Below are 24,076 nucleotides of genomic sequence, written 5' to 3' on the forward strand. Positions count from 1 at the left end.
ACTAGAATCAGCACAAGGAAGGGCAGTAAAGGATCATAATGCTTCATAATGAAAACACCTTCTAATGTGAAATTAATTAAGCAGCTTTGCAAAAAAACAACAACAAATGTCTTAGATAAGATTTACTTGTCAGTCGATACAGTCACCTCAAATTATTTTTAAATGAGTTTATCTGCAACAATTTTATTTCACAGCCATAAAATTCTTACATTTTTTCCCACCCTAAGTGCGAAACAATTAAAGGTCATGACCCACACGCCGGGCTCTGTGAATGTAGACTTTATTCTAATTGGTGAGCCATTCCAGCTACTGTGCATAAGGTCAAAACATTTCAGGTGGTGGCAGCTGAATTCAAATGCGTAGGCGGGAAGGAGAGAGGAAGACATCATTATTTTAATTATGCTGTACATCCTTCTGTGAATTGTTGCCAGAAATGACCCAAGCTACTCAACTGTTGCTAAGGCTGCGTCGGGTGTTTTTCTGCCACGGCTAGCAGCTGCTCCATTTAGCTCCACTTAGCCCAGCAAAATGCCATGACCTACAGGATTCCCATCCATGTTTTCGAATCCCAATGAAGTTAAATCGTGTTTAAAGTTATGAAAATATGGGTGAATGCACAAATGTATATTTACTAGGGATGTAACGACACAGCAAGCTAAGAATATCTGCTCAGTGTAAAATGATCAAAGTCATGTTTCCTCATCATTTTTACAGATTATATTCTTAAGACAAAAAAAATCCTTTCTTAGGTTTTTTAAATGATCAAATGCCTCCAAAAGAGTGAAAAAATGTTTTGTTTTAGGCTGAAAGCTACAGAGAAGATGCTAATTTTGGTATCATTAGCATACCAAATTAGCTAGCAGCTAGCAAGTTGTGGTATTCCTGCCGTGTTTACAACTTGTTTCTATCTTTTTTTTAATCTCTTCTTCACCCTGTTTTTTGTTTAAGGAAAAAAATAATGATTACCTTAAAGAAACCCTTATCAGATGAAGCATGGCGATGGCAGACACTCCTCTTGGGGATGGGGAAGTTGGTGAAAGTCGATATGAAGATTGATGGATCTAAATACTATCCTGGATGAAAACTTGATGGACAGTGCAAAACACTTGGGCAGAAATTATTATTATTATTATTATTACTATTATTATTATTATTAATCTAGCAGGACAAAGAACGTACAGCCAGAGCTACAATGGAGTTGTTCAGAATCGAACATATTCATATGTTGGCACAAAAAAATGAGCATTCACTGGGTTGCTCCATCCAATCTGACTGAGTTTTCAAAAAAAAAAGAAAAACAGGCAACATTTTCTGTCTCCAGCAGAACAAAGTCAGCAAAGATTTACCTGAAAGGCCTTACAGTGAAATCATATTTCCAGAAACTTTTCACTCTGAGGTCTGGATACAAACGCCATGCTTCTCAAATTACTTATTGTTTTCTTACCCACTATTTTGTGTTGGTCTGTCAATTACAATTCCAGCAAAGTACATTGAAGTTTGTTGTTGTAAAAAAAAAAACTAAGTTGAAGAGTTATGAATACCTTTGCAAGGCTCTGGGTCACATTAATCATAAGTCATCTGATGCACTCTTTTTACAATCTCCTGGGCTAAGAGACAAATCTAGCATGAATGATTAATTGTGGCGTGTTTCTCACATTTTATTTTCTCTTTTGTTCAACCTTCTTTCATTTCTGTCAGCAAAAGCAAAACAACAAACCGGGACTTAAAAGATCCCTAGACCTGGAGAGGCTGCACTTAGCATAGAAACGAATGAGTTGACAGAAAGAGCAACCAACAAGGAAAATGATAAACACTTTGACTAGTCAAAGCTGAGATTGATGGATCGCATAGAGAAATATTTCTCAAACACACAATGCTGTAATTGGAAGGTAGCTTGTGTTCTGTGTTGCTAAGACAAAGCATTTAAGAAGTTTTTCAATGGAAGAGTTTTATGTGCTCCTTTCCGCTTCTTTTTTTGACAGGAGTACCAAATTGACATCATCTTCGCCCAGACGTGGACAGACAGCCGCCTCAGATACAACAGCACAATGAAAATACTGACCTTGAACAGCAACATGGTTGGACTCATTTGGCTGCCGGACACCATCTTTAGAAACTCCAAGACCGCAGACTCCCATTGGATCACGATGCCAAACCAGCTGCTCAGGATATGGAACGACGGGAAAATACTTTACACCTTAAGGTAATGACAGTAATCTGGCCGGAAAAAAAAAAAAAGTATTGCTGTGTTATACGGAAAGAAAATGATTGGTGAAATCAAACTCTTGAGTCTGAAACTGAACTTTAGTGCTTATAAAGCACTTCTGAACATTTAATAATTTATCACAATTTTTGTGGAGATGGACGGGCAGATTCGGATTGATGAGTGATTGGAGCTCCTTTGGCAGCAGGTAAAGCTTTGAGTCGTATTGGGGAAAGCTTGACGCCGGTCTGTTTTGATGCTCAAGCCGTTCTTTATGTCAAATCATCAGATAGGACTGAAAGCATCTGAGCTGCCGTCCTCAGATATCATCAGGTGACGCTTTAATGGATTTCATTTGACAGTCTGTGTAAGGAAATATTCTGTTGTTGACTTGGCTGCTTACCTCGTAGTTTTCCTCAAGATAAACGTCCGCTGGCAGAATGAGGAAGACTTCAACGAGGAAATATTTGCTCCTGGTTGTTTTTTTTCTCTGTTGAAAACTTTGGTATTGAAAGATTGAATCGCACGGCTACCTCTAGACAAGTCAAGAGGGGGAGAAAGTGGTTTCTGCTCCAGGCATGAATTTGTGTTTACTTCCACCTGCTTGATAGTTTGTGGTTGACATGGGTTTTGTTTTTTTCCAACATTGTATCTTATCTCTACAAGTAAGATCTGGACATGTGAGATGTGAGCCCTTTCTCTGTAAAGTAGCTTTAAAATAACAGGTGTGTGAAGATGGGAAGACTTTCTCCCCAGAAAGCTAACTGTTAGCCATCTTGTTAGCATTATATGGACTTTCTCTGGGCTGATGATCACCAAGTTCAGATTTCTGCTCAGAGATGAAGGCTTTGAACTGACAGTCCAGGAAAAAAAAAAGAAAACATACGCTTTGTTTATTTCCTGCCTACACTGTGTGTCTGCTCTTTAAGGAGTGGAAACTATTACCCAGAGTCCTTAGTGGCATGTTTTTGTAACTTGAGATGGAAGTGCGTTACATGTATCTGACTCTTGTGTTTTTAGGGAAAATGTTAATGTTTTAATGCTTGAAGATAATGTCCTGTTCACACTAAATGTTTCTGAGTATAATTTATTGTGTTATTTAATAAAATTCAATATCAGATCAGACATTTTGTTCATACAACTTAAAAAAAGAATTTACATTACCCTAAGGTGAAATAAGTAATTATGGGATATTTTTGCTTATTTTAATTGTACGCTGTTCTTTAAATATCCTGTGAGTAAATATATTTGCTCATAACAACTGGAACTTTCAATATCTACCAAGCTATTTTCATAATTTACTGAAAATAGCTTAAAAGAGTCGCCCCTCAGATTAATTTCACCTTCTGCTGCGGTGGGAGGGAAGTTACCGTAGCAACCCGATTTCAGCTGGAAAGCACAACGGCTCCCCTTTCAGAAACCGTTGGAATTTTTCAGATAGCTCAACATGTGGTGGGATTATGGTACTGCAAATTTGGCTGTGTCATCGGCGCTCCTTTCGGTCAGTTTTCCAGTTTTCTGGAAGTTTGTTCCAGATTTGTGGTGCATAGAAGCTGAATGCTGCTTCTGGTTCTGTGGGTGCAGAACCAGAAGCAGAAGACCTGAAGACCTGAGAGGTCTGGAGGGTTGACACAACACCAGCAGATCATTTATTGCAATTTACGTATTTTGATGCTAACTGAATCCATCCTCAGCCTGATTGATCTGAGAACACATTTTACACATTTATTCTTTGAAAGGAAGGATTTCACTAACATAACAGGAAGCTTTTCTGATGTTTTCACTGATAAGTTGTACGGGTGACAAATGACAAATTACTGTTGCTAAATTGGCATAAAACTGCAGACGTGAGACCAGTGATGTTGTCTGACTTAGAGACGGTGGCAGAGACAAGAGGCAGAAATAAGCGGAGGCTGCAGATTTCAGGACGTTCAGGTTCTCTTTGGGAGCGACGTGGATGTAACGGATAAGGTTGGGGAACGAGTTCATCAGAGGGACAGCTCATGTCCAATGTTTTGGAGATAAAGTCAGAGAGGCCAGAGTAAGATGGTTTGGGCATGTTCAGAGGACAGACTGTGATTACATCAGCAGAAGGATGCTGAGGTTGGAGAAGGCAAGAAGATGTAGTGAAAGAGAAGATAAAGGTAGATGGTGTGAGGGTAAAGAATGCAGAGGAAGGGACTAAATGGAGACGGATGATTCGCTGTGGCGACCCCCGAAAGGAAAAGCAGAAAAAGAAGTAGAAGAAGAAACTTATTTTAAACAACTCCTATGTGTCCTTCCCTAGGCTTTACATTTGCTGCTTTTATCCCGCATCCTTTCTAACAAAGTGGAGAAAGCCACATCAGGGAAATACGCCTCATGCTTGAGAATCTACTTACTTCCTTTCATGTTGTCCAGCCTGATTCTGGTTGTGTTTGATGTGAGAGGAGGCAGGCTGCTGTCATGATCATAAGGAGGTCCAGACAATCTGGACTAAATGCAGTCTCACCTGATTTAGAGAAATCTGATCTTCTGACTAAATTGGTTACATTTTTGTGACATTATCAGTTCATTTCTGTTAATACTTCTCAACCAAAAAAAGGTTTTAGGAGAAAAAATTTTTTTTTCTAACAGAGTGTATTTAAATGTTACAAACTTGGATTTCTGTAAATGGAACAATAAACCCTGATAAGAGAAAGTACATGTAAACTGAACATCACGTCTTCATTGTGTAAAATCCTCCGTCTCCTTTCTGTCCTGATGGAGTCTCTCCTCCTGCTCATCACTCATTGATCCTCAGGAAATCGATCCAGATGAGAGAACAGGTCATGCATTTTGATGCTCATGTTGCTCCATAGCTCAGAAAGTTAACCTGATTGACCAAAACCAATGTGACTTTTGGATTCAGCACATCAAAATGACCCTGAAACATGACAGAGAATTTTTTTGGCTGCTGACCAGTGTAATGGAAGGTCAGTAGCATGCTAGCTTTATGTTACTTTATGCCGCAAACTGTGTTTTTAGAGAATGATGTCTGATACTTCCTGTCTGTTTTAGAAGCAAATCATGCCAATGATTGTTTGCACTTCGTTGCCACCACGCATTCTCAGTTTTTATCATTTTGTTATAAATTGTTTTCCATAATTTTTATTGTCCATTGTTTTATTTTGTGTCCTTGTTTCACTCAAAATTAAGGGAATATGAATGATAGAAAAAATGTCTTTCAACCAAGGTTATTTGATTGGGGTTACAAATGACTCTAACCAAAGGTTTACATGTTCTGGAAGTTTTTCCGTATAAAATGCAAAATGGATAAATATGGACTTAAATGGCCACCATGGCACCCATGTTTATTCATGCAAAATTTTTGTTGTTTGTTTTGTCTTTATGCCATTATCAAGAAAGGTTTCTAATGAACTGAGGTTCTGCTTTCCCTGTTGTTGTTTTTTTTTCAGGTTAACTATAAATGCTGAGTGCCAGCTGCAGCTCCACAACTTTCCAATGGATGAACACTCGTGCCCGCTCATCTTCTCCAGCTGTGAGTAACACCTCGTTAGGTGGCGCTTTAATAAATCTTTAAAGTCTTAATTTACAGCTGCAAGGACTCAGTACACTTTAAAACCATCGGTGTGTTATACAGACTGCATGTCAATATCTAGATTGCTTAAATAATAATGGCTTAAATCAGTTTTTGCAAAAAGTGTTTTTTTTTTGTTGTTGTTGTTGTCTAAATCATCTTTGAACAAGAAAGACCTGGTGACTTCTTTTTTTTTTTTTTTTTTTTGCCAAAATAACTTTTGGCAAAAAAAAAAGACTAAGGCCATTATTTTAGTGAGGTGACAATATTCTTTCTAAACTTTGATATTTTACTATTTTAAACTAAATATCACTATACTTGACATGACTTTTTGTGTGACAAAAACAGCAGAAAGTGTGCATGTGTTGTGTCTATACAAACTAGCAGGCTTTCATAAAAATCGTCCCCACTTCTCTGAAGGAGCAGTATTCTGTGAAATTGACTTTTTTTTTAGCTTTACATCATGTTATAATGTCATTCCCTCATCAAAAACACACCAGGAGTGTTGCCTTGATTATTTCATGGATGTTTGAGAAATCTACCATGGCAACCATTCAGCTGTACAAAACGCCTGATCGGACCTTGTGATGCTTTCAAGACGAAACTCCTCCTCGAAGCGACCGTTTCCCAGCTATTGAGCTTTTGCCTCACAGAGCAGGCCTTACTCAGCTCCTTCAGACTAGCCAGTAGCAATTAGCAAACACCTGCTGGAACTGAGCATCTGCTGAGTCCATTATAGGAGCTACTTCACAGAGCAACACGGGTAAAAAAAAAAAAAAAAAACGTTATTAAAGGGCTAATAGAGGAGCCATGGAGAAGGCGGAGTTTCAGAAAGAGAAGGAGCTTTTAAAGAAGCAAAGGCACCGATTTCAAGGTGTTTAATTAGGAAGTCAAATTTCTTTTAAGTCATATTCAATATGTAACCTTTTTATAACCACTGTTACTTGATTTTTCTATAAAATAGCACTATGTGCCTGGAAAAGACATAATACCGCCCCTTTAAATCTTCCAGAGAACAGATGCTTTCACCCACCTGGCAGAATAAGATGGATCTCTGTGCTGCCAGCCCTATGGAGATCCAAACGCTGCGCTCAGCCACTACTGTTCATTTGTCAAAAGCAGCACAGGAGGTGCTTTATCTGCAAGCCGTCACTGGGAGATTTTATGAATGCTCGGATAACATATATAGCATATAGCATTTATTGATCTATAACCCTAAAGGAAATATGTATTTAACTAAACACAAAGTGGATTTAGATTCAGTATCACTGAATTATATTATAGTACAATAATACAACAAGCAACTTTAATGGTTTTCAAAAACAGAATTGAATTTGATCTTATTTTATTGTGTGTATGCATCATTTTGACCATTATACACACACACAAATATATATATATATATATATATATATACATATATATATATATATATATATATATATATATATATATATATATATGTATATATATATATATATATATATATATATATATATATATATATATATATAAACACACACACACACCGGTACATAATATATAATCAGGATTGGTAGTGTTCATCTATTTGGTTGCTTCCCTGAGTTCATAATGAATAAAGCAGGACTACATTAAAATTCTGGAATTGCCTTTTCAACCCCTTTTTCAAAATTTATGGGTCATGATGAAAAGCCGAATCTGTGGCAGGAAACCAACCAATTTAAATCGAGCCATTTTGGACACAAAGGCCGGTAAAATTATTATTTTATGGATTATGCCAGGATTATGCCTGGATCTTGTTGATGGCTACAAAAAAATGCAGTGAATCTTCTAACTCTAACTCTAAGAAATCTTTGAGCTTTCTGGATACATTTTTCACCATCTTGTTTTCTGCTTTCAGACTGGACTTGCTTGGACAGAAAGACTTGGAATTTATTTATTTATTTTTTTTATCCTTTCGCTTGTCTGAAGATTTACTTTTTTTCTTTTTTATAAGAATACAAAATGTAATTCTAAAAAAATCCCTTAAGTTCTTAATATTTATTTATATCACCTAAATTTCTCAGAAATAATTAAATATCCACATTTAAATGTGTCATAAAACCCCAGACTTTGATGCAGTGTCCTTACTGTGTGCTCTGTGATTGCGTCTCATTCTCCGTCCACCGCTGTCGCCTTCTGTGACATGATTGTTTACTTCCTGTGTTTTGCTGCTCAGCTTCTTAAAGGCTCTCCCGTCCATCTGACGGCGATCTCAGCGCTGCTTTGAAGAAAGGAGCGCGGGGCTGAAAATGAGGCGTGAGGTGTGGATAATGTGTCATCTTGTGGCATCAGAGAGCCATTCGGTGTGATTGCGCCCCATGAAGCCTATTAGGGCTTAAAACGTACTTGCTGGACTGCCTCGTCTGTGGAAACATCCCGCTGAGATCCATTAGACGCATTTCCTTACCCGAAGATCAGTCCACACGTTTCCATGGTGATGTCTCTCTTCTCGTTTGGAAAAAGTTTTATTTATTTTTGGAGCCGCCGTACCTGTCGGGCTCTGGAACAATCAGGACGCCACACAGATACTTCATGTTAATGTGGAGAGACAAAAGAGACGAAGACGTGTTTAAAAATCACATCTAAAGCAAAGGCTGCTCCAAGTAGGGATACTATAAAAGCTACTTTTCTAAATTGATACCTAATCTCAGCAAAGTTTTTATTAATAAAAATAAATGGTTTACAGATGCCCCTGTTGTGTATTTTTGACAAATATTTAAAGGGATAAAACTCTTGAATTGAGCTTGAGATGGTTTTTTAACTGTCAAAGCTGATAGATGTCAGTGACTTTGTTTCTCATCTGTTCTTGAGTTTCTCAGATCGGTGAATGATTTCAGGCCTTTTTGTTTACTTGTTGCTGCCAGGCTGCATTTCAGTGGTTCTTTGAAATGTCACTATTGTCCCATATTTTCTCCAATTACAGATGACTGCCTATATGTTGAGCCACAGTATAAATAAGTAATGGATTTTGATCCTCACTGTAATGGTGCGTTCACGCCAAACGCATCCGACGCTTCCAGTTCGATTCCTTTTCACTTTGAATGCAGACGCTTGACGTTTTGCTCTACGCCGAGCGTTTCGCGCGTCTGGCTTAGGTTCAAAGGTCATGTGAAGGGCGCGTGAGCTTTAGCCGTTGTTTTCCGCTGGACGCTCTTGACGCTCAGAACGCGCTTGGTGTGAACGCACAGTAAGACATGGTCTCAATGATCCCACTGAAGTCTATGACAAATGAATTGCATCCAGTAAATTTGATGGCAGATTAAAACTGATTAAGAATAAATCTGGGTTTTCAAAGTGTTCATTTTTGCACATTTTATCAAAGCAGCTCTTTTGGGGTTTTTTAGATTTCTTCCCTCTCATAGATTTTTGTTGTTGTTCACTTTAAGATATATCTGCATTACTGGAGGAAAAAGGTTTGAAATAATATATGCGGGTGAACATTTCATCAATCTTAAAAGCCTGTAATTTTTAACAGGTGTGTGTTCACCTTTGAGTGCTAGTGCAGAGTAGAGTGTGTTTTCTGTGTTTGACCCAGTTTGAGGAGAACGAGGCGCCCTCTGAAGGGACTGTGATCGTCTTGTCAACTCTCTTTGATTCCAGAGAGGTACAATCAGACGAGACGAGACGTGTGAACGTGACGATTGGTCCTGATGATTACGTCGTCTGAATTTTTTTGACTTATAAATCAGGAGTATTCTCATGAACCGATCATTATGCAAATGACCTGCTGAATATCCAAACCAATCATGCAGTGAGTGTAGCGATGAGGTTGTGTTTGATTTAATCAAATAACTGGCGTTAAATGGGGATTAGCTGATGAATTATGACCAATTAGAGGACCATTTTCCCAACAATTCACATTGTTTATTTAAAATTGATTACGTTAAATCACTATCAAGCAGGATTATAATTCAGTCAGTGATTCTATTGGAGATGATAATATCTCCAGTAGTAGTTTGGCAAAGAAACCCCAACATTAACTTGCAATGACTGATTGTAAAAACCCTCCCAAGGCTCGGTTCGCGTTGTGCAAAGTTTAAGCCCCACAACAAGACCAACACCGACTCGCCACGTTACTGAGCCAAAGCTTTCATTTAACTCACTTTTCTTCTCCTTGTTGTCTTCATTCCAGGCTGGGCTTTTCATTAAGCCAGCCTCCAGCTCAAGACAAATGTAGCTCTGGGTGGCCCCAGTTCTGTCTTTGTGTGTGTGTGTGCGTGTGTGCGTGTGTGTGTTTGTGGGGGATCGATCATTAGGATGTGCAATTCTGTGTAATTCCAGACGGATACTCGCAAGACGAGATGATTTACAAGTGGAGGAAGAACTCAGTGGAGGCGGCCGACCAGAAGTCCTGGCGTCTGTACCAGTTCGACTTCATGGGCCTCAGAAACACAACGGACGTCATAAAGACGACGGCGGGTAAAGGCCGACGCTTACGACCTGGAGTCGTTTTGTGGACACGCATGAGACGACGGTTCCGTCTGAAAACCAAAACGCTCCTTCAAGTTGTAAAGATTTATGAGCAGAAATGTGTGCATATGGGTAGATGTAAACCAAATATATGAAGGAGATAAGACTAGCATGAATGGTTCACTTTCAGAACTGTATGTCAAATAAAATGAAAAGAGCTTAATTTAAAAATTTTGCACAATATTCACCTTTTAACAAAAAACTATTGGTGTCTAAAGAACTGCATAAAAATGGTCAGACTATAAAATGTTCATGTCGCCGCTGTTTTTCTCTTCTTGGTTTGGAAGAGACGAGAATAAAACAAGTTTGAACGTAGTGATGAAATTTTGAGCTTCACATTTAATCTAACGCTGCAGATAATTCAGTGGTTTCTCAGTAGACTTCCATTCATGTGTAAATACTTTAAAGTTAACTAAATTAGAAAGTGGCTGCATCAAGTTTATTTCTGTCTGACCCTGAATGACATGAACCATGATGTGCTTTTAGTTATTGTTTGATTTTCATTTGCTCCTTTGCCATTGTAGAGTATTGTTTATGTTGTTGACAAAAAGACAAAGAAGAAAAATTATGTACATACGACTCGAGAAGAAAAACAGACAAGAAGTAACATATGAAAATAAGACTTTAGCAAAGATGCAGTAAGGTTTTTTTAAGCATGCTAAAATAGAGCCATCTCTTGCTAGACATAATTCTGTGTTCAGACTATCTGAAATTTCCTCTCATTTTATTTTCACACTAATCTTGAAGTGTTGTGCATATTTTATTTCCCTCTGAATCCCTTTCTTAACAGTTTAAAGATTTAAATGACGGCTCTGTAAAACCCTGATCCAAAACCTTCTGACCACACATTTACTGTCATTCACCTGTCGCACTTTTTTAGTCTTTAGTTTTGGTTTCTGTGCAGAAAGACCCCGATGCCGGAGGGAAACAACGACCTGGCATCTCCTTTCTTTACATTTAACTCTGTAGTTTATGGAATTTGTTCACAAGTTAAACCAGCCTGACGATTATTTGACCACTAGAGGGCTTAAATGTAAAAAGTTAAAAATAATCTGAAAAGGATGTGGATAGTGGACACATCCTTGAAAAAAAACATTCATATTTCGAACAGGAGCGCATAATTAGTAACACACATCAAAATTCCCTTTTGTTTCCTGTTGCTGAGCTTATTTCTTTCTCAAGACACAGCTCTGATCCGGTGACTCTGCAGGATCCTCGTGTCTTAATCTGCTCTGTGGTGTTTTGGCGTTCACAGTGGATCAACACACTGGGCGCAACATGCTTTTCTATTAGGGCGCCGCATTTCTGGACGCAGCGCTGGACACTGCTCACGTTTTCCATTAGGAAAAACAAGCAATCTGCACAACCAGAACGACACGTCTGGAAGCTGCAGCAGCAGCATGTGGAACGGAAATGACAAGATTCATATAAATGGTTTGGATTAACACAAACAGTAAGAAAATCTGTGTTTGGTTTGTTACAGGGAAGGTTTTCCTGATGCGACTCAGTACTCAACTCTACTGCTCGACTTTCAGCGTGTGTAATTTGCTCCTTTTTTTTTTACGTTTTTGGTAATTGCCATAATATTTGTAACCACAGGTGACTACGTGGTGATGACGGTGTACTTTGACCTGAGCAGAAGGATGGGCTACTTCACCATCCAGACCTACATCCCCTGCATCCTCACCGTGGTTCTCTCCTGGGTTTCCTTCTGGATCAAAAAGGACGCCACTCCGGCCAGAACAGCTCTAGGTCATTTATATTTCAGAACATAATTGCAAAATTTCTACATTTTGTTGATTAGCATTTTACTCATCATCTCATATCACTTTACCTTTTTCCAATTAATTTGTTTTTTTCTAGCGCTGCTTCTGTCGTGTTGTGCCGTTTTTATTTCTGTGCATGCTCTTTCTGTTGTTGTGCAGACCACTGGCACTTATAAAGGTAAATGATTTTACTTTTCTTCACTATTGACTTTATTAATCATATAATTAATTTCTACGCTCATCTGCAACTGCACTGAGAAAAGGAAATGGAGCTCCAATTAAAAAAAAAAGTTAATTTCTGTCATAAAATCAAATCAAAGTAAGTTTGTCAAAGTTACTTTATTTACGTTTGTTTAACATAACAACCTAAATGAAATAATAAAAGTACTTTTTAATTTGATTACTCGTGACCAGTTAACACAATATAGTTAAGATGAATCGTCTGTTTTGCTTTTTTCAGTGTGTTTTCAAAAGATGAGTTTATGTGTGATCGTATTTATTACGATCATAATACAAGATAATACATAATACAAGAGCTCGGTCCTGCCAGCAGCCATCACCATCTGCAATAACGCTTTGAAGAGTTTGGATTAACATGAGCTACAACAACATTTAGTTTCCGTTTGGGATCGTTAAAGTATTGAATTGAATTTGATCTCTGTTGTTTGCTCCATTAGCCAGTACCAGCGTCTGTATGTTGTGTTTTGCCTCGATGCTGTGGTTCCATCATTATATTACACTGGGAAAACTGGGAAAAAATGAAGGGGAAACCTTGGTGCCATCCTGGGATATAAGAGACAAATTAGCATCCAGGTGCTGCTAATTGGATGCACTCAATTAAATAATCATCAACAAGTGTGACCGACTCCATACCAGCAGGAGTTTCTGCAGCGTACAGGTGTGTGTTGACAAAATGCCAGCAGGAAAAACATTAGCAAAACGGCTTGGAGAAGAAATTGTTGCTGCCCATCAATCCTGGAAGGGTTATAAGACATTCTTCAATCTATTTGATGTCTATCGTTGGACGCTGAGGAAATATTTAAGTGGAAAACATTTAAGATAGCTGGCTGGCAATCTTTTTGGTAAATTCCCCGCAGATCAGACTGTGTATGTCTGGAGGAGCTCCATCTCTGACGCTATAGAACTTAGTTTGCATGATAAACGTTTAAGTTTCTGACGTCTACATCAGATAAAGACTGAAATATCACCGTTTGCTTAGAAGAGTTGCCAGGAGAAAATCTCAAGTTTGGCGTACCAGCTCAGGTGTGAGAAGTTGCCTCTAACGTCGTTTTATAAAATATTCTGGTAAATTCAGTTCAGTTGGGGACGAAGTTGCTACATTTTCAGCTACTGTGTTTCACTGTGTGTGAAATAATCCACAAGAATAGAGAAACCTGTTCCACCTCCTCGCCTGTGGTGGCGCTGCAGTAGGGATGCCTGATTGTAACGACACGGAAACCTCTGAAGAAGACATGAGCGCAACCTCCCTCTTTACAAATTCTAACCAGGTTTTAGTGTTTGTAAGGATTTCTCTTTCATCTTTTTTCCCGCTAGCACTAGAGTCTTAGCGTTTGTTTTGGTTGTATTTGCCCAGAATGCTACGGAAGCGCATTGCTATCATGCAGTAAAAAAATTTTTTCGATCGCTATCTCGTTATAACGAGTTACGTATCTCGTTTTAACGACTTACGTATCTCGTTATAACGAGTTACGTATCTCGTTTTAACGACTTACGTATCTCGTTTTAACGAGTTACGTATCTCGTTATAACGAGTTACGTATCTCGTTTTAACGACTTACGTATCTCGTTATAACGAGTTACGTATCTCGTTTTAACGACTTACGTATCTCGTTATAACGACTTACGTATCTCGTTTTAACGACTTACGTATCTCGTTTTAACGAGTTACGTATCTCGTTATAACGAGATACGTAACTCGTTAAAACGAGATAATTTTAGGTCCAGGAAGTGGCGGTATTATGCTAGGCTAGTACAGTGACTAACATGAATTGGTCAGGTTTCCCTTCATGTTTGGTCTACAACATGTAGAGATACGGATGCTGCTTTGCACTGTGGTTAAAACCATTAACAGCATGCCTACTCTGACAAGATCCTAAACAGAACGGGACTGCACAGAAGGAGACGTTAGTCCGGTCCTCTAGCTGTGGCGGCGCTCCTGACTGGATCGAAGCTGAAGTTGGCTTTCGATTGTAGCTTCTGATTCGGGAAATGGCTAAAGGGAGATTATAACGGAGGCTCAGATGTATTTGATGAACATTTTCTGGTCAGATTTTTTATTAGAACAGTACACTTGCTGAACAACGGCAACGGCTGTTCGTAACCAAGCAACCGAAATCAACAGAAGGCTAGGTAGTGGCAAAAGACAAAACTAGATCCTGTTAAGCATTCTTCAAAATAAAAGACTTCCTCTCTCCAAAATAAATCATAAATCAGCAAAAGCTGAATGGCCTCCTTTAAGCGTCTTGAGAAACAATCACCTAATGATCCTGATTCATAAATCTCTACTCGGCTTGGCTCCAGCATACTTAAACTTTCTTTAACATAGATCTGTTAATTCCCATTCTTTACGTTTTTACAATATTTTTCTTTTGCATGTTCCACGTTTCCAAACTGAAAAAGGGAAGCAAGCTTTAGTGTGATGGCTCCTACAGCCTGGAATCAGCTCCAGTCTGAAATAAAGATGTCAAAACTGGTTCCACTGGAATTATTTCGAGCGATTTTTAAAAACAGACGAGATTCTATTAAACAGTGTCACTGTTTTTAAATTCTTTTCTACTGTTTTACACTTCTGCATATGCATTAATTTTATTTTGTAACCAGGTTGCTGTGTGTTGCAGACTTCTACCCTGGTCCCTCTTGAAAATAAGATAAGATGTGTATCTCAACGGGGTTTACCTGATAAAATAAAAAAATAAAATAAAATAAATAAATTATAATATTTGTCAAATATTGGTCAAAGATTTTTAATATTTGTCGACAAACAAGGAGCAAAGAAGAGACACCTCTCCTTTACCATATAGGTGACTTACAATAATATCTTCTAATGAAGACAAAGAGGGTAGATAAAGATTATTGTGTTGCTTTGATAAAATAAAACTCTGAACTTGAAGATAGTTATAGAAATATTTTGTAGGAATATCATGTTTGTTTTTAATTTCTTCAAGTTACATAAATACCTTCCCAGGAAAAAGATCAGACACTTTAGCTATATCCTTAGCAGTTTAAATCCTGCTCTACATGGATGAACATTATATCGGATAGTTGTTGCATTTCTCCCAAATAATCAAATGTTTTTAGCCAGATCATCATTGTATTTTTCAGAAATGGGTATTTTGTTTGCTTAATTAACCTTTTCCTGCCTGATGAGTACATGTACAAGTCTATAGCAATAGAGATCAAGTGGGATACAATAGTAACCCATGCTGGGGGCTGTCTGGCAGTAAAGTAAAACATTGCTGCCCCGATCTGGGTTGAAATAACATAATAGGTTTGATAATTGTTAACACCCTCTGTCATATGGCAGATATAAGAGAAACAGTTTCATTATTGGGCGTTTACCATTTAAGTGAAGTTGGAAAAAGTTATATTTAGCTCCTTAAAAAGAAGGGGAGTGAGGAAATTGAAACTGATTGGAAAACATATAAGAATTTTGGCAATATTGTAATTTTTATAATATTGATGTGACCAATTAAGGAGATGGGTAGCATCTTTAACTATTAAACTTTTAAAGCTAACATACTTAGACATTTCCGACCTGGAATAGATTATTCATCTCTGATGCTACGTTGCATCACTATAAATCGGAATCTGAAAAGTTGTTGGCATTATTATCCCAGCTGATGGATCCTTGTAAGCCACACAAAAAGGCAGGTGCTCTAGGACAAAAAAGTGAAAGAAAACAGAAGGTTAAAATAATAACAAATATTGTAAATGTGATAGGAGTTTATTTCTAATGCACTCCAGATGCAAAAATATTTTTAAATCTCTCATTACTGAGGTTTCAATTCAGATAAAGATTTCACAAATCACAAACTAGGTTTGAAATATTCTGCCATTAGCGTAGATTAGAATAATCTACTCCAGATTTGAAGTGTCGATGTATGTTCATTTTTAAAGCATAACAAATGATTTCTTAACATTTATATGTTAAATATAATTTCCAGTTACTTATTTACAGTCATATGTCAAGTCATATGTTAAGTATAATTTACATGATAATTATTATTCACCGAATTTAACTTGATTGTACACAATTCCAAAAGGTGACGTGAAAAATAATTAAATTCAAAGCTTTGTGTATGATTTATTTTGGAGAGAGGAAGTCTTTTATTTTGAAGAATGCTTAACAGGATCTAGTTTTGTCTTTTGCCACTACCTAGCCTTCTGTTGATTTCGGTTGCTTGGTTACGAACAGCCGTTGCCGTTGTTCAGCAAGTGTACTGTTCTAATAAAAAAATCTGACCAGAAAATGTTCATCAAATACATCTGAGCCTCCGTTATAATCTCCCTTTAGCCATTTCCCGAATCAGAAGCTACAATCGAAAGCCAACTTCAGCTTCGATCCAGTCAGGAACGCCGCCACAGCTAGAGGACCGGACTAACGTCTCCTTCTGTGCAGTCCCGTTCTGTTTAGGATCTTGTCAGAGTAGGCATGCTGTTAATGGTTTTAACCACAGTGCAAAGCAGCATCCGTATCTCTACATGTTGTAGACCAAACATGAAGGGAAACCTGACCAATTCATGTTAGTCACTGTACTAGCCTAGCATAATACCGCCACTTCCTGGACCTAAAATTATCTCGTTTTAACGAGTTACGTATCTCGTTATAACGAGATACGTAACTCGTTAAAACGAGATACGTAAGTCGTTAAAACGAGATACGTAAGTCGTTAAAACGAGATACGTAAGTCGTTAAAACGAGATACGTAACTCGTTATAACGAGATACGTAACTCGTTAAAACGAGATACGTAAGTCGTTAAAACGAGATACGTAACTCGTTATAACGAGATACGTAAGTCGTTAAAACGAGATACGTAACTCGTTAAAACGAGATACGTAACTCGTTATAACGAGATAGCGATCGAAAATTTTTTTTTACTGCATGATAGCAATGCGCTTCCGTAGAATGCCCTGCGTTACAGTCCGCTTCCTGCTTCTGGAGCGGTCTCCGGTCCGCTCAGTGCCTGGAAAACAAAATAACAGAGGCGTTGTCACGACCCAGTCAAAGTCCAGACTTCTAACTGACTGGCTAAACTATTAAATCGATGTCGTATTTAGTTTTTATCACAACTCTTCTGACAGTATTGTAGGTGGGAAAGAAATCCTAATCTCTTTAAAGGATGTTCATCAATTTCAATGGCTCATTCAGGAGGAAGACAGTGAATGCATAAAATGACCAAGGTCCGCAGGTTTACTGAGGAAAATGATTAATTTCCTGTAAGGAATCAGTCAACATAGACGCTCCTCAGGTGTTTACCTGCTGCTATGGCAACACCTTGAAATGTTTGCCGCAGAAAGGAGGATGAGGGCAATCACAGCGGCAGCCCAGGGATAACGGAAAAGTACGAGATGCCAGATGGTTACCGTGGGAACGCCAGTGAAACAGTAACAGATGTTTTATTTTTTCCCATCCTGACTGGCGTTAAAACTCTTGAAGGGAAAAACTTGAATATAAGAAACTAAAAATCGTTCTCATTAAGTACGTCGATACGAGCTTATCGAGGTTTATAAGGCTTTCAGTTTTCAGCTCTTTAATCATAACCGCAGCCGGAAACTCAGATCGATCTGAAAAGGTGTACATTTAAAAGGTACTCAGCTCTTTGGACTGTGATTTTGTTCAATTTAAAAAAAAAAAAAAAAGGTTATTTTGCTCCAACTGAATGCATTTCTTTCCTTTTTGCTCTCTCAGGGATCACCACAGTCCTCACCATGACCACTCTGAGTAGTGTGGCCAGGACGTCGTTACCCAGAGTGTCTTACATCACCGCCATGGACCTTTTCGTCACCGTTTGCTTCCTGTTTGTCTTTGCTGCCTTGATGGAGTACGCAACTCTAAATTACTACTCATACAGCATTCGAAGGCCGAGCTACATGGAACCTAAAAGGCTGGTGCGTTCGGCCTGAGCGAGATTCTCTATGTGTGTCAGTCAAGCTTTTACTCTGTGGTTTCCAACTAGGATTAAAACGACTTTGTGACTTAGGCATCCGCCCTTTAATTTGACTCCCCAGAGGTTGTGGGTGTTACAGCCCAACAGTGGGATTTATATATATAAAATAGAATTACAGCATAACTGAAGCCCCAAATGTTAGGGCTCCTCTCCTTAGGTGGAGCCATTCGCCGAGCTGAAACAAAAATTAATTTATTTCATTATATCAAAGATCTACAGTGTCTATAAAAAGCACTAACCCCCTTGGATGTGCTATCTTTGTATTGCTTTTAAAATCAATCAACAAAATTTGGCTTTAAGGACAAAAACAAAAACAAAAAAAACTAAACTAAATCCCCTTTAATACAGAAGCTGAAAAAGTATGTTCTCCTCACACTTTTTCCCAACGGTTTTGTTGAGTTAATTTCCCGACGATTTTCTCGAGATAATAAAAAACCAAAGTTTGTTTTTTCGAGATCGTGATATGCTTGGTGTTTATGTTGAGTTTGATTCTATCCTTCAAATTCATGTCGTTTGAGTTATTGAGATTAACTCGACAAAACCATCGGGAAAAGGGAAATGACGTAAAACTGTCAAAGTGAAAATTGATTTCTACAAAAAAATATGATGAATAAATAAATATTCAATGATTGGATAAATTGATGTATTAGGTAATGAAAGATTGAAAGTTGAAATAGAAACATTCAACATTCGTTTTTGGATCAGCAGCAAGTCTTTGGTTTATAATTTAATGTAACAAATAATCATTTGTCATGCTGTCATTAAGCTCAATTAATTCAGAGCCAATTCATTCAGTCTATATTTCTGCAAAGATGAGAACATCTAAAGCAAAGGGGAACATGAATCTATATTCCCAGTAGAACGTAAATTTCATTTAGACATTTATTTTTTACCTCAGACTTCCACCTATAACATCACACAGCACAAATTCCTCCGTCATCCACCCAGACAGCCCCACTTTTACAACAATGAAACCTCGCCCACTTAGGAGACACAAGGTCTACGCCGTACCGCTTCATGCCATTAGTGCATGTAGTGATTTATCATCGTGTCGGTGTCCAGACCGTAAGGACTCGTCCTTTGGGGATTCACTACAGACCGGAGCATACAGTCAGCATTGAGTTTTTCCAACAAGAGTAAACAAATGTCAATTCTTGAAGCTGCAGAATTGTGTTATTATTCTGTCAAGATAAAATGCAACTCCAAATTACAGATGTTTCTCTCTGAAGCAAGATTACAGGTAAAGTGGGCATAAAATATAATCTCAGATTAAATTAATGAATTGCAAAAAATTTGTCTCGGTTGCTTGAAGCTTTTCTAAGAATTCAGTGCTATTCAGTTTTTATTAGTTGTGAGACTGCACCACAGCAGGTGTGCTTCAAAATTTGGGTACTTTTTTGTTGTTACGTTTTGAGTAACTAAAGGGATTAAATTAAAATATGCTCCGTCTGTCCTGATTTGTAAATAATGTATTTTTTCGTTTGTTGTTCATTTAATGTAAATATTCTTGTTTTGCTCATCATTCTGCAGTTGTGCATTCCCAGAAATGGTTTCTCCGATTTTAGTTCTACCCGTCTCAGGGTTTCCCTCTGTGTATTATAAGCCTGGTGGGCCACCAGGCTTTACTTGTGCCCCCACCAGGCTAAGCATTGCTTATTTAAGTTTGGGTTTTTTTGTTGTTGTTTTTTTGCAATTTTTAAGACTCTTTGTTCAGGTATTAATCATCCAATATTTTAAGGACGCTTAATTATCAAGTGATATTTTCATGTTTCCTGTCAACTTTAAACATTTTTTAACTCAAAAACACAGCTGGCCGACGCTTGGCAAGTTTTCAGGGGGAAACCTTGCAGTTTTTAAGCAGTCTGTCATTCATTGGTCATGGTTGGTCTGGTTTGGTATTCTGTTGCACTAAAATTAAAGATTGAGATCAGCTATAACCTCCAGGTCCGCTGGACCTCCATGACAACCATGTGACGGTCCTGACCAAGATGAAACTCTACAGACTTAACAAACCTCAGTACCCACTGTATGGAGAGTTGGTCCAGTGTTAGCTGGGCGGGGAGGGGAGTAGGCACTGCGAATAACAGAACTGTCCATTTCCCTGGAAATTCAATGTATTTTTTTTTAGCTGCGAAACATTCAATCTAATTTTACAACATCTTGTGTTTCAGAATTTCTCTTTGCTGGATGTGAGACCTCCTCCGCACACTGTCATCGCTCTAAACAACGCCATGTACTGGCAGGAGTTCGAGGACGCCTGCGTCTACGAGTGTCTAGACGGGAAAGACTGCCAGAGCTTCTTTTGCTGCTTTGAAGAATGTAAAGGAGGCGCCTGGCGAAGAGGAAGAGTCCACATAGACCTACTGGAACTGGACGCGTACTCGCGTGTGTTTTTCCCCACGTCCTTCTTGCTGTTCAACATTGTGTACTGGGTCGGATATCTCTACCTTTAGTACAACACACTCGGCAGAAAAGTCAGAAAGTAATGGGTTTTAGTGGTGATGTAAGGAACTACGACAGCAAATAAGCTGTTCAGAAGGAGCTACCTGGATAAGAGAGCAACATCCAGCCTGTTTCTGCAGGTGGAGGTTTCTTCTGTGGAGACATTAGGCGTGATGATCCAGCACAGCAGAGTTTCCCCTGTGTGTGCTGTGTCGACTCAGAAAGGACTGTGAGGACAAACGGGCAGCGAGCCGCACAGCGGGACCCCAGCCTGCTCAGGCAGGTAGACGTCTCTGTGCTGTAGGAATACTGTTCTCCAGCCGTCGGTCGAGTCGAGCCGATGAAAATCCAAGGACACACAAACCGTTCCTAGTGCCTTCCTTTGGAGGGGTAGATACCATCCGTAACAATAATCAGGGAGTTATCATTTATAGAGTAGATCGGGAGAGCCTGGCTTTGACTGATTATCAATAAGTTTATGAAGTAGCCACGTGGTACAATAAACACACTTATTATTGAAATACTTTCACTGTTACTTTCAGCTATTTGATGGGACTAGCTATGAGGTGTTACTCGTATCAAGGTTTTACATTTTTGCAGTTATATTTGGTTTGCAGTCCTTTTAAAACCTTTTACTTCTAAATTTAAAATGTCCACCTGGATATTTTTTTTTACTTATTTTAATTCTATGCAGTTCTTTAAATGTCCTGTGACTTAAACAATTACTGTAGTAACCCGATATTGGCTGGAAAGCGCAACGTCTCCCCTTTCAGAAGCAAAAGTTGGAATTTTGTCAGATAGTGCTACGTGTGGCAGAGTTAAGGTACTACAGGTTTGGCTGGATCACTGGCGCTCCGTTTAGGACTTAAAGGTTTAATAATATGCCAGACAAAGTTCCAGAGTAATGTATGTTTTCTCTGACTGTGTGCATCATAGAAAAATGCAGCTTGTCCCCTCCCCCACCTGTTACTGCACACTGCAGCTGGTTGAACGAAGGCTGCTACCATTTTGCCTCTGCCTTCACAAAGTAAGACAAACTCGACCGCTTAGAAATATTTCTGGACTTGAAAAACACCCAACACCATATGATCCGCTCGGCGTTCCAACTTTAGCACCTCATTTGTTAGACTTGATATATTTATTGGGTGTTTATTCTATAAACTATACTCATAATTATAAGTACTTCAGCAGAAGTATAAATAATTGTTGCTTTTCTATTTACGCACAAGCAGTTATGTCAAGTTTTAAATTTTGTAAAAAAAAATTTTTTACATTATTACAACGATGAATGACACCTTCTGCCATTTTTACTCTCGATTATAATCCATGTTAGTAGCTCTGTTTGTTGGTTTGTTTCTTAAAGGTTAAAGGTTAAGATTTTTAAGGTATATTGGTTTTAAACGTGTTAATTTAAGGCAGATGGATGGACGCCATGCTAGTGTCGACTCCATATTTCATTCTGTGAGGTGTTGATGTAGGTTTTCATTGTATTTAGGTTTGTAATGTCAGTTTCTTTCTGGCTTGTTTTCTTATAGGGATCATTTATTTAGTTTAGTCTGTTTCGGTTAAGGATAACTTGCCTAAATAAATGTTTAGTCTGAAAATGGTTTGATACGATGCAGTTCCTCTCATCAAATGTGACCAAGAAGTACAAAAACACACTTGTGACTTACAGCCACCTTCAATATTTATTTTTTTACAAAAGCAAACCTCCTTACTGTAAAGTTCAAACCTTGTTTAACCTCCTATTTCACAATCTCACACTGTTTTCATTGTATACCAATTGTAACTCATGCAACACAAACATACACACATCCACAGACACTCACACACACTGAAATAAATAAGTAAGGAATTATGTTATCTGTTCAGCATATTAGGTTAAATCTAATAGGATTATACATTATCTGTGGGCCCAATCACGTTTATTGGGCCTCATCGTTGTCGCCTCCTAATTTGCTTGCATGCAAACCACTGACAATTATCCTGATGAGGTTTTGCCACATTTGGAGATTGAATGATTGTTTTAATATAAGCTGGTTATATAGTAATTTAATTTTCCTACGTTCTCACTCGACGCTGAGTGGGTTCATTTAACCCACTCAGCTGATTTACCTCTGAAAATAACTGTAGGGAGCCGAGGGTCTTTTTTAACAAATCGTGCTTTTTGCTTCAGCCAGTAAACTTTATCACACCACTAAAACACACAATCTTGCTAAGTACTTTGGATCTAGGTTCTAGTGCAAAAATCTTAGAACGCTTAAAATAAAACAAAACTAACTTAAAAGTAACTTTTCAGCTTGTTTAAATATCGATGACAAAGTACTAGTTTCACTGGCAGATTATTTTACTAATAAGACATTTTTCCCATGTTATAAGTGAAATAATCTGCCAGTGGAACTAATACTTTATTATAGATAAATAGTAAGGAAATATTGACCTAAAACAAGCTCCTATATCTTGCTGAAAATGTACTTTAAGTTAGTTTTGTCTTGTTTTAATGTTCTAACATGTTTGCACTAGAAACTAGATCAACAATATTTTGTAGGATTTCATGTTTTTTGAACTTTGTTTCAGACTGTCTTTGTTTTCCTGTCAGTTGTTTCACACAAGTGCCACGTCGTTTCTTTGCTGGTAGAGGAAAATCTTAAAACCCCGACGTCTACCAGGTTCTGAACTCCAACAGAACCTGGCAGTACAGCACATCCTGTACTGCACACAGTACAGGATGTGCGCAGCGGCTGGTTACCGTGGCAGATTTAAAGCTAACGACTCCCTGCCTCTCTTTTTACTCCTAGAGGTAGCATCACTGCATGGAGACTGATTAACTAATCAAACTGTAGCATTATGCAGTCGATGTGAAACTGAGTGGTCACTGTTACGTGACTGGAGGAAATCGCCGCACCGACAGAGGAGGGCAGAGTGGCTGCTGATCAACAAGATGCTGAAAAGTGTAATGAAAGTGTGATTGCTCATTCAGCCTGACAGCAGCACTTCTGTTTTGTTCCTTTGTTTGGCATTCAGGGTGATTAATAGATTGCATAACCCGTCACATTAGGCATTTATACGGCTGTTATTTGAATGCAACACTGTGCTTTTAATGCGTTTTGCTTTGTTAGTCAGACTCTGTCTTTAACAGCTGTACAGATGTTTAGTCTTCAAACTGTTTGTAGGATGAAGATTTGTCCAATAAGGCGTCCTTCGAGATGCTACGCTTGTCGTTAGAGAGATGGTTCAAAAAGAAACTGTGAAATGAGGGTAAAAGGTGTCGGCAGTATCTTATCTTCATTCTACAGAATATAAATCATGATTAAATGGACCCAGAGGTCGTTGCTAACGGCTCGTCTGATTATGGCTGAAACCACAGCAGACTCCTACCACTGAAAACAACTCCAGTCTTTAAAAAAACACATTGATAATTT

General features: G+C 38.3%; 1 protein-coding gene across 1 annotated transcript in view; it reads left to right on the plus strand.

Annotated features, from left to right (window-relative positions):
• The window catches only part of gabrg3 (gamma-aminobutyric acid type A receptor subunit gamma3), a 43,155-nt gene extending 20,897 nt beyond the window's left edge, over positions 1 to 22,258 (plus strand). Inside the window, exons 4-9 of the mRNA XM_088005145.1 lie at positions 1,983 to 2,203; positions 5,641 to 5,723; positions 10,068 to 10,205; positions 11,856 to 12,008; positions 17,954 to 18,153; positions 20,384 to 22,258. Coding sequence (XP_087861271.1) covers positions 1,983 to 2,203; positions 5,641 to 5,723; positions 10,068 to 10,205; positions 11,856 to 12,008; positions 17,954 to 18,153; positions 20,384 to 20,665 — 1,077 coding nt within the window. The 3' untranslated portion in view covers positions 20,666 to 22,258. The remainder of the gene's footprint in view (positions 1 to 1,982; positions 2,204 to 5,640; positions 5,724 to 10,067; positions 10,206 to 11,855; positions 12,009 to 17,953; positions 18,154 to 20,383) is intronic.
• The last annotated feature ends 1,818 nt before the right edge of the window (positions 22,259 to 24,076 follow it).

Source organism: Poecilia mexicana, unplaced genomic scaffold (genome assembly GCF_051168715.1).
Source record: "Poecilia mexicana isolate PSO_F unplaced genomic scaffold, ASM5116871v1 scaffold_4, whole genome shotgun sequence".
Lineage (NCBI taxonomy): Eukaryota > Metazoa > Chordata > Actinopteri > Cyprinodontiformes > Poeciliidae > Poecilia > Poecilia mexicana.